The sequence below is a fragment of the Lepisma saccharinum genome, chromosome 1 (genome assembly GCF_977018435.1).
Source record: "Lepisma saccharinum chromosome 1, izLepSacc3.1, whole genome shotgun sequence".
In the NCBI taxonomy this organism is placed as follows: Eukaryota; Metazoa; Arthropoda; class Insecta; order Zygentoma; family Lepismatidae; genus Lepisma; species Lepisma saccharinum.
This window is the reverse complement of record NC_139229.1, coordinates 80,735,915-80,747,947: the sequence shown is the minus strand read 5'-3', so window position 1 is coordinate 80,747,947 and position 12,033 is coordinate 80,735,915. Positions and strand designations below refer to the sequence as shown.

General features: G+C 37.8%; 1 protein-coding gene across 1 annotated transcript in view; it reads left to right on the top strand.

Moving 5' to 3' along the window:
• The first annotated feature begins 2,091 nt into the window (after window positions 1–2,091).
• LOC145984008 (uncharacterized) overlaps window positions 2,092–12,033 on the top strand; it is a 33,594-nt gene continuing 23,652 nt past the window's right edge. The window contains exons 1-6 of the mRNA XM_083117314.1: window positions 2,092–2,233; window positions 5,324–5,499; window positions 6,428–6,640; window positions 8,102–8,314; window positions 10,301–10,413; window positions 11,276–11,507. Of these exons, the coding sequence (XP_082973440.1) occupies window positions 2,172–2,233; window positions 5,324–5,499; window positions 6,428–6,640; window positions 8,102–8,314; window positions 10,301–10,413; window positions 11,276–11,507 (1,009 nt within the window). The 5' untranslated portion in view covers window positions 2,092–2,171. The remainder of the gene's footprint in view (window positions 2,234–5,323; window positions 5,500–6,427; window positions 6,641–8,101; window positions 8,315–10,300; window positions 10,414–11,275; window positions 11,508–12,033) is intronic.

Below are 12,033 nucleotides of genomic sequence, written 5' to 3'. Positions count from 1 at the left end.
CAATAATTTACCTCAGTGAGTTCTGTGCATCAATATACACGATTTGCAAATATTTTTTTTCCGCCTTTGGCAACACTTTGCTTATTTGTTATTAAAACATGCATGTTCTTACATATGTTTGTCTCTCTAAATTTTCTTAATATACAGGGCATTCTCTTGGCAGAAAGCGTTTCTTCTCATTCCGTTTCGCTATTCCGTTATACGGTCGTAAACACCGGGTTGCGTGACTTTTCGGACACTCTGTATTTTCCAAACTAGTGCAGTTTGAATCCATCAGCACGCACGTTGTCTGGAAGCAGCAGACGATTCTCACGGAACAAACCAGCCTCCTGGCCCGTGCGTCTGGTGAATGTCGTTCTTGCACGAAACGCAGGGAATGTGACTTTTGGGACAGCATACGGAAACTCACGAAACGCACGGAAGCACTTATGGGACAGCCAGTTACCTACCATAACTCGTTTAACGCGTTAAACTCGTGCGACTTTCGGAACTGGCCCAATGTCTTGCATTGTCTTTGCTTAGTGCAACTTGGTCAAAATAAAATGCCCTTGTGGCGCTTTAGTCGAATTATCATATTAACCCGCGCAGGGGGAACCGTGGATCAATCAGCTGTGCCTGTTCGTGCGTTGCAAAATTGTTGCACTGTCAAAAGCTCCTTCCCGTTTCAGTGGAAAGCGTTTGCTTTCATAATAAAAGGAAAAACTGTACATAGCGAAAGCAGAGACGTAATATTTAACGTTGTTGAATTTTTTGAGGGAAGTTAGGTACAAAGCGTGTAGCGACTGCAGTAATAATACGGATACGGTGGAAGAGAAAGGAAAAGTTTGAACAACGAAGAGGGCAGTGTAGAGTGGGCTGAGTGAGTACCGTTATTTTCCTCAATATTTATTATTCTCTTGATTTCGCTTGCTTCTGTCGGTCATTAGAAGTAAACAACTGCTAGATAGATTACAACTGATTTTCTGCATGTGGTCGTTGGATCTGCTACCTTCTTTGCAGGAGTGGCTAGAGATAAGATAATTTTCATCCGGGCGAGATGGAATTTTGGCGCCCCCTACTTTTCACATTCCTCCAATATAAATCATAACCATGTTATATATTTACAGTTTTAATGACGAAAAATAATAGCCTTATTTTAAAAATACTTTAATAATGTTCAAGAACACGTTTATTGTAGGTATGTGTTTATTTAATACCTACAGATCGGTATTTCTATTTTATAGTGATTTTGTCAGGTTATCGAATGTTGAATTATCTATACCAAATAACATCACTCTTCTCGTGATTGACGGAAAATTCACCGAAGTATTTCCCAATTTATGTATTTATAAATTTGATATTTTTCATGAAATAAAACTCTCCCATAGCCTCATTTTCAGTAAAAGGTGGTCGATAACTTGGGTTGCCAATACATTTAGCATCATAATGTACGCAAAAACGGGTGCGAGTATTTGAGAGGGGTTAAATAACACTTCTTTTGGACACGAGTCTGAAGTTCACACCCATAACGTCAGACCACGAGCCGCCACTGGGTAGAAGTGTTCTTCACTTTCGCGCGATCATCGCCAGGGGTCCCGGGTGCGAATCCTGGCCTGGGCATGGATGTTTGCGAGTGTCCATTCATCAATTTCATCATATCATAACTCATCCCTATCTTCGAAAATTAGCCAAAAGTGGCACAAAAGGCGAAGTAAAATAAATCAATCAATCAATCCAGCTTCACGCGATTCGTAAATTACAATTCCTTAAACCCCTTGCACGAAAATCACTTTATTGAAAATCTTCAAATTGTTAAAAACGAGAGATAATATAGGCGAAAAAACGTAAATTCTATAAAGTGGATTTTTTTTTGCAACTTTTGGCACAGTTGTAGACCTCCTTTTAAAATTTTAGGAGTACACCCTGTTTCCCCTGTTCCTACGCTTCTGTAGAAGGGCTTGATAGTAAAACGTTATCTCGTTAATACGAATGCAAAGAGGCGCATTCTTATGGAAGTACCCGCAGCACGTCACAGTCACGTGTTTTGTGCGCTCGAGAGAATCAACTTGATAAATATCGAAGCGACTGCTGTTAATCCTAGCAGCCTGCAAGTCAGTAGGCGAAGGTCACGAGAATAGAGAGTCGAGGTCTGCGTATCAAGGTAAGTTGATGGAATTATTTCCCATTGAAACATGGCCGTTTTAGCTTCGGCTGTAAACTCGTTGATCCGCAGGAGGATAGCAAATGCTGTCAGGTATGTAGGCGAACATATTTGCGTTGTTTCTTACGGAGCTTTCAACTTTAGATGATCGTCGCTCTACTCGGGAGCTTTTGGTTTGAATCCCGACAGGACACAACATGATAATATGCAGTAGAGAATTATCAGGGAAGAGAAAATAGATGGGTTGCTTGCAAAATTGACTGCGGACCTCGAGGCCCAAGTGCTCTACGACGCCAGAGGTTCAGTGTTCGAATCCTGGCCTGGGCATTGGTGTTTGTGAGTATCCTTTCGTCAATTTTGTCATCACTCATTCTCATCGCCGCGATTAGCCAAAAGTGGCCGACAATTGAGGTAAAATAAACCAAATCAAACTAAAATTACGTGCGAATTACGTACAGCTGAACTCCAAAGGAATGAGCAACATGTCAAACGCGACTCCAGAAATAACTACCTTCTTACCAAAGACCTCAATTTTGAAAGAAACTGGATATTTATTTTGTCATACCAGTTTTGTAGTAGAAAATATTGACACTGTGGCAAAAAGTGTTAAATGTCATAAAAAATAATTCAAACCTACTTAGAAATTCAACTTTGCTGATCAGGAAGAATCCTCTACCTATCAGCTACGAAAATTTTTCCATTACATAAAAAATGCACCCAGGACTATTCTGATAAATGGCTGTTACATTTGAGAAATCACAAAATTACCCTATCTCTTTGTTCCTCAGGACCCAGGACGTTAACAAAAGTTATCCTAAAATTGTAAATTTATAAAATCCTGAAAATTTTGGATGGCAGGTGCACTCTTGCCCCCGCCAAGTTACGGCTATGTTTGTGATCAAAAACTGAATCAGATTTATAGTTTATACAATGTATTGGCACTTGGAACTCTCAAGGCCTCTTTTCACGAATGACTGAACTTGTCCTATTAGAGATCGATCGATTGATACATTAATTAATTGATTTGGTTTATTGTACTTCGCCTTTGTGCTACTTTTGGCTAATTGCGAAGATGAGGATGAGTGATAACGTGATTAGATTTATGAAGGGACACTCGCAAGGAACACTCCCGCCCAGGCCGGGATTCGAACCGGGGAACCCCTGGCGTCGTAGCGCGCTGCGATAACCGCTCAACCACGGAACTGTAGAACTGCATGGAACCAGTTTCGTTTGCTCATACTCAAGAGTCTCCCACCTTCGAGTGTACACAATGGAATATCATTTTAATGTGACAATATCACCGGCTGAATACTATTTTGTCGTATGTTCACATCCACTAACTTCTCATGAGAGTCAATTAAAATTGGACTTACTCGTATATGGATTTTGAATGCACTACATGATTTGCACAAACATTTTATTATTGTAGATAATTCGCACCACCTGACAACCAGATACGTCGCTTCGGAACGTGACGCACTAACATGTACAACACGCGATAACGCCATCAACTCCTTTCCGACGAAAAGTGGAGATACAAACAGGTCCGTAGCCAGAAATGTATTACGGAGGGGGCTCATCCCTTATCAGCAGCAGGCGAAAAATTTGAAGGGGGCGTAGAAGAACTGAAGATCAATTTCACAATATATTATAACCTATTATACAAGATGTTTAATCCTGTTAACGAAGTTAAATTAATTACCACTGTTATCACCCCGCATCTATTTCATTTTCATATATTACTGTGCATTGGCATGATAGACTAAACTGCATTTGACTTCGCTGCGTCTTTCACTTCACGATCCATATTTGAGGGCTCACTACCACAAACAAATGACTGTTATACGTGTATACTACTGGGCTTCCAAGCAGGGTGCGAAATCATTGAAAAATTGGTGGTGGGGGGGAGAAAGTTCTTCACCTACAAACCTCCTCCCCCACAAACATGTGTAAATTATGCTATACATATTTCTAATGTTATTAAAAGTAAAAATAAATTACTCAATTAAAAATATATTATTACTATTATTTATTACATAAAGGAAATTAATTTGATACTTTTATACATATCAGATATTGCAAAGCAGCTAATTAATTCCTTTACTAACTGGTTAAAGATGTTAATAAATTATGAAATGGTTCAAGTGGTTATATTATGTTAAGTTCTTTTAGTTTTTGCTTTATGCCAATGTAAATCAATTAGATTTCATAGTTATCATTGCTTTGCATTCTTGTTTTACTTTTATTGTGCGTATTGATGTAGATTTGTTAATGATCTCTTGAGAGAGAAAAACCATTGAACATTCACAACTACACTAATTTGTGTGACTTTTGGATATTATTCTTAGTAAAGTATATTTGAAATTAAAAGTAATTGCTTATCTTTTGTTATAACAACCCCCCTACCCGGGAATTTTTGGTGGGGGGATTTTTGAGGCCAAGATTGTTGGTGGGGGAAATCCCTCCGTCCCCCCAGGATTTTGCACCCGTCTTCCGAGTGTATATCGCTCGTTTTGCCTGTTTGAGCGTTATTCGCTCGAGCGAAGACTCTCTCAATTCCGTGCGCTATCTGGCGTCGTCCGTGCGAACTATTTTGCACATCGAGTGAAATCCTCTCTGCAGCACTAGTTGATAGTTGAGTGCCTTGACACTACTCAGCATGCAATAATACTCTTATTACAAATACATCATCACGCCTTCCCTTTTCTTATTAGAATTACAAAACACATTGTAGTAAACAATATCTGGCATATGAAAATAATCGTATTCTACCCACTCATTTCTCGGAAATTGGTCTAGGTTATTTCAAACGTGTATTGTTGTCCTGTGTTACAAGATTAATGCCGCTGTAGTAGTAATAATTTTGTCTAGAAGAGAATAAGATAAATGCAAATTATTGAAGAAAGTAACGCCATGTAGAGAAATGTAGCTTACGTTAAGCATGGATCGATATAGACGGGAAATATGTTTGGAATGCGTAATGTAAATAATCTCTAATATCCGGGACTATAAATCTTGTAATCTTGGGATTGCATTCCCTAGTTATACATTTTCAGCCACAAAGGTATGCAAGTATGTCTTATCTTTGTAACACTATTATCCATTACATAAAAATGATCATGTAAACATGAAAAAAATTGCTGCATCTGAGGCCGAACCCAGACAAAAGGTTTTCCGTTTCAGAAATATATCGAAAATGGCATCACCCTGCGTCGAACCAGTGACTACGAAGCCTGCTCTTCTTGGGGAAGGACCTCACTGGGACGAAACCACGCAGGGCTTGTATTTTGTGGACATCAAAGGACAAACAGTCAATCGCTATGATCCCGCAACCAACAGACACACAAGTTCTAAAATAGGTAAGAATACAATTTCAACTTATGTCTTACATTTGTAAATTTGTAAATATAATAGGAACTTGAGAAGACGTAATGGAAATCGGAATAAATGCAATAAGTGTTATATTTACTTTCATTCCATGCCAGAGATGATGTTAAGGGGGTGCCTGAGGGGCACTGGTCCATAAACTTTGGGCAGAAATTGTGTGTGTGTCATGTATTAATTATCACATTAATAGAAAACATTATAATGTGCGTAACCCCTCAACTCAATCGCATAGATTTATTTTTATTACGATATTTCACAATTGCAAGTAAAGTAATCACGTACTTTTGTCAGAGAAGGTGTTTGAAATGTTTGCCTTGTACTGCCATACCTTTTTCACATCTGTTGAGAAGGCTCCCTTAAAAATAGCCTCCTCTAAGTTCTGTATGAGTTTAAGCTACGAATCGTACATAAGATTTTTTTATTCTAAAGTGTACTTACGTTGCGCCATTATAACAACTCTTATCAACACAAAACTTATCGGGTTATCACTTATTACCTTAGCAATCTACACACAAGCGAATATAAATCCTCCTTCAAAACAACAGCAAATGCTGACATTCACGGCAGATAGAGAGGGGTTACACGTTTCGACGACATAGATCTAGGTATTCCCGATAACATCCTATATGTGCATACAGTCAAATTGAACTTAAAACAAAAACTCAAACCGCTTCTATAATATGTTGTTTATCAGAGTTAGTTATATCGCAGATATACTTGACGAAACCTCAGCTTGAAAAGCTACCAAGTGCGTTATGCGCTTTAGTTCAGGGGATACGCACATCCGATTTCGCTGGCAAGCTGTTTGCATCCAGTCGATACAAGAGCACTCGTTCAGGTGGCACAATAACCTAATGAAGGCACTGCCCGACATATTTTGAAAGAAATTAAATTTTTCAGAGGGCGGTCCAGTGTCCATAATCATCCCCATCCAGGGACAGAAGAACAAGTACATCAGCAGCAGAGGGAGGCAACTCATTGTGATCTCTTGGGACGGGGAGGACGACAGTGCCACGGTGGAGGAAACCATAACTACGGTGGACCAAGAGCAAGGAAAGGAGAAGAACAGGTTCAACGATGGAAAGGCTGATCCCAGCGGTCGCTTGTGGGCAGGTAATTTTAGTTTTCATTATCTTGCTTAGCTTTTCCAGCCCTTGTGTTAATCGCGACGTTCAAGTTGAATGATGAACCGATGGGACTAATCCAGGATTCCAACCTGCAACTTCTAGTTTCGAAGCGAATTATGCTGACCACTCCGTCACTTGAGACGTGCATTGTGGCCAGGTAACGTCGAATCTAAGAAGTGGGTTATCAATCAACTATAGTATATAGTAACAGTCAATTCGCTAATATGCTTAGTAAAATTTACTAACCGTAATCAAATTACATTGGTGTGCGGTAAATTACAAGAAAATGGATATATCTCTTTTTTTTTACGTAAGTAATATTTTCAAGTATCTTCAAACTTGAAACTGTGACATCTACAATATATCTATCAATGAAGTATTTAATGCAGATTTTTATCTAAATAAAAAGAGTAAGGCATGACAAAAGAAGTGAACGTTAAGCCTGCTAAATTGTTGGAGGCTTTCGAATTAGGAATCAACGTTACACATAAAATAATGCTATTGAATACGTTACGCCAGTTTTGAAGAAACTGCGTTCTCAAACGGTACTTATGTCAATCCTGAATTCAGGATAAAACTTCAGTTTAATTACTTCAGGAATACCTTGGAGCTTTCTTAGTCTTCAATTCAGGAAGGAAATGTTCCTGTTTTTTAATCCCGTCCTAATCGGGACAAAGTAGAAAATGCATTTAAAAACGAAACAGGATTTCATTAAGTACCAATCAGAATTGAGCGATCGCACTAAATATGCTACAGTTAATTTATAGCTATTATTTTGCAGACATGACTCCTATATGGTTGAGGGAATTCTCTTTTTATTCGTTGAAAAATCTGCCAATTATGATTGTTTCACATAAATAGTCATGTCTAAATTTCCTTCACGGTCGTATACGAATATTTTAAACTGAACACACACATGTAATGCTGTAATATACACGTGTATGTATAGAAATTAATCTGTAGAGTTATTACGGAATAGTGATTGTTTTTAAATTACAAATTGTAAATACGTGACCTGGCATTACAGGCTTATCTTGAAAATGTCTATGCTAAAGAAAATTACAGCAATACTTAAGATCTAATACATATCTCGGAGGCTTAAACTAGCTATAGGCAGACTTTCATTTCTTATGTACAAGCTACGAGTTTTAAAACAATGTTTAAGTTTCGTATGTATTCATAATTTTTCAAGAAATAATACTACGGAGTTGCCATTTACTAGAAAAACAGCGTTTTTGGTTACTAACTCAGTTTATTTTCTCATTAACTTTGGACACCCCTGCCATTCCTTAACCCAACTTCTGAATTAAATATGTACATTATATCAAATTTACATCTTGATCAAAACGAAAGCTTCTTCAAAAGCGTTAAAAGTTTGCGATTAAATCGTGCAAAAATTCCTACAGCATTCAGTTGTCTTTCAAATAAAATGTTTGTTTATTTTCAGGAACCATGGTCCCCGATGACGATGGGATCCCTTCAAAAGGAAATGGCTCTTTGTACAGTCTAAATCTCTCCAAAACTGTAAAAACGCATCTCACAGACATAACGATTGCCAACGGCCTGGCTTGGAGTCTTGGAAAAGGCCTGATGTACTACATCGACTCACCTACGCGTAAAGTGAGCATGTATGACATTGACATGGAGAAAGGAACAATATGTAAGTTATTGATGATGATGTTACAATTCATTGTGCTTTGAATTATAGAGCATTTGTTGTAAAGTGTAAATCACCAACCCTGAGACCTTCTGTAAACAAACGGTCTCACCGATTCAATGTATCACTCCGCGTCAGCTGATTTATGACCGCAATCATCTGCTGTTACTCTCATAGTTCGCTGCACCTATTCATTTTATATAAGAGCCTCTGAATGTGAGAACCCGCTCTCAAAACATCAGACGAATATGCAGCCGCATACATTGTTACTCTCCCGGTCATTCTCTCTTTCATAACCCTTAAAACTGCAGACACTGACGCACCACTGCACTGGGATACGAACTTAACCACTTCATTTACTGGTTTCTCAAGATACCACTGACTGAAGGTTACATAAATATTGAGTAGAATCTGTTTCTCACCCCTTTTCAAAGGCTGTCCTTGCTGGTGTTTTGAAAACAAGCTCTGAGAACACGGAGACTTTCCCGCACGCATAGAACTCGGCATGTTATTTTTCTAAGGATAAGTCAGGCAATATTACTAAGCTGCACTACTTTCTTGCTGTTCACATGATTATTTTTAGAAAATAACCAATGTTATAAAATATCATTATGTACACAAATCTCTAAGCTCATTGAAAGTTACAATGCATATTACTACAAAATGTTCACACTTATCTTGCCTTGCCATGTCACCAAGTTATTTTACGAAGTGCACTATATTTGGCGGAACAAAAATCGTTATTAGGATGCTTGTCAAAGTTTCCAACCGCAATAAATTTACGAACTTTTTGTCTTGTTTTGATCATCATCATCAATATATTTATTGGACTTACAGCAATGCATATGGCTGTTTATGCCCATTATATATTTTGTTTACATAAGATACAATTTACATAAAATCTACAAACAAATTTCAAATACACTCCTATCTATATCATCCTTAGAAATATACATTACCATTTTATATCATTTTGTCTAAAAAAATGCAAGTAAAATATATTCAATTCGCATGCAAGAAAGAAGCCAAATTTATGGGAAATGATTACTGGTGCAAAGAGTTAACCATAAAGGTGAAGCAATAAGTAAAAAAAGAAAGAGCATTGGGTTTAAAGTGAGACGTCATTTGCGGCAGCGTATCCCATACTACAAATTGGCTGTTGTTTTACCTTACGTAATGAATCCTGTAACAAAGCTGGATTTTCCTGTGGATTATTTTACTTCTACGAGTTTGCAATGCTTTCTGCATGCAGGTGGTTTTGTTTACAGAAGGTGTCAGGGTTTGTGATTTGAACTTTAGTGCTAATTAGCGCCATAAATGTTGGGGAGGGGCCATTCCATGGATTAGATCGAACATTGTACAAGGTCCAGTCCATGGGTGTATGAAGTGAACTTGAAACAACCTTAATAATATCACTGCTTTTAATGGATACTCATCAAGGACGTATTTAGGTGGGGTCCAGGGGACCCGGACCCCCCCAGAAAGACTTACTAAGTAGTAAAATTAAATGCAAATAATGAAATAATAAATTAACTTGTTTCCGTCAACTGGATCTATCATCCATTTTCGATATTCAATAAACATTCAAATTGTTGTCTGTTTTACATTTATTTCATTGTCAGTCAGTGTACTTGTTTTCTTTTAAATTTTGCCGGCCTTAGCTACACGTAAGCTAGATAATGAATGCGTGCTCAATCACTATCCCTATACCGTTTTTTTACCCCTCGATGTAATAAAAATATAACATTAATTAATTTGAACATTTTAATTAATATTAATTAATTTAATATAATTTTAATTTTATTATTATTATTATTATTATTGAGACACTTGGTTCGGACCCCCCCCCACCAAAAATATATATATTTCTAGATACGTGTCTGATACTGATGGAACTTCTAAGAATTGTATTTCTACCAGTTGCTAGAAGGGTAGTTGTTCAGTTTGCCTGAAATTTATGGCATTATCTATCAATTTATTGCTTTCCAGCTAATGGACGAACAGCTTTTGATTTGAAGGAGAAAAATGTGAAAGGATTTCCGGACGGGATGACCATCGACAACGAAGGGAATCTTTGGGTCGCCACTTTTGGTGCAAGTCAGGTAAAATACATTTTTGCTTTATCTTCCCCTGAGGAATTTACGAACGTTTCCAACGACATTAGGTGTGTTTATTTTGTGCCACTCATTTTCATGGGAATTATACTTAACGCCGTTATTACTGTTAACAAAGATTATAGATTGAATTCAATGATTCCAAATTTCAAAATCGGAGCAAAAATATATTTTGTCATTGTTAAAAGTATTTGATAGATAACCTTGAACGGTTATTTTCAGAAGTATATTATGCACTTCGATTTAATAACTCCACTAAAGCTATCCCTAAACGATCAAATGACCCACTGAATTTCTAGCTTAAAGAACTGACATCAGAGCACACGTCATGTTTCTCGAATTAGTGATTAATGTCCAAGAGTTTCTAATTAGGAAAAGTTCTAAATAAAGGTTTTCATGACAGATTGTCAACCAATCAGAGGCCATGCTATTGAAATCATTATCGGGCTACAGAACGATATTTATTACTATTCTATGGTGCAGAGAAAAGGACACAGATTTCTACAGTAGTGAGTGACGTAACAAGTATAATTGTTTAGATGAACAAACTGTAAAACATGTGTGGAAATTATATTTTGTGAAATTATTTTGTGTCATGATCACACAGTTTCTCTGGTGTCTCGGATTACATTTATAATATCGAGAAAATACATCACGCTTTCTAGATTCTGATATACATCTTCCTTTGGAAAGAAAATTATCATCTTTGTTAAGGCTATGCCGCCACCTTTCGGTAAATTGTGAAATTGTCAAAATTTTTCTTTGATCGCGTATGGGTGCGATTTCAGACCTTTTAAAGGTTTCCGATATATGAGTGTTGTTCAACGACTTTCAATTGTCGATTTTCCAGGTGATCCGAGTGGACCCTTCGAAAGGAGAGCTGCTGACCAGTGTGGAAATACCAACGTCACAGGTTACGTCGGTGGCTTTCGGAGGGAAGAATCTGGATGAGCTCTACGTCACAACCGCCCAGCACCTACTCAGCAAAGAGCAGCTAGAACAACAACCGTTGGCTGGAATCACCTTCAGGATAACAGGACTCGGTGTGAAAGGAGTTCCAGGACAACCCGTCAGATACAGCTGCTAAAATCAAGTCAAGAATCGAACAACTTTCATGAAGAAGAAATATGTTTGTGTTGCTTGTATTGTTTCAGTGATTTATCTATCAGTACAAGGCAAAAATAAAGTTGTTTAATAACTGGTATCACTATTATTGAAACTGATTATTCGGATATTTAGGGAAACGCGTTTAGTTTTGGATTAGAGACAAACTTCTATATTGCTACAGTTCGTAGCTAGATACGAGCCAAATTGGTACCTAGATCTGTGATAGTTGTAGGATTATTTTTGGCTTTTCTACCACACGTGCATGTTAATATTTTACCTTGCATATTTGAAGGGGCTAACTTTTGGGGGTGGGAGCTGAACATGGTCCTCAGATTTAACGAGCTTAAAAAATACCCCTATACCTCGGCCAAGCTATTCCCCCCCCATTCACAGCGCATAACTGTTATTTTGTCCAGTTTTCCTGCTGGCTGGGGAGGATGGATTCTAAGGTTGCCGCTTGTTGCCCAAACAAGGGAGCAACGGTAGGCTAATTGGCCACCG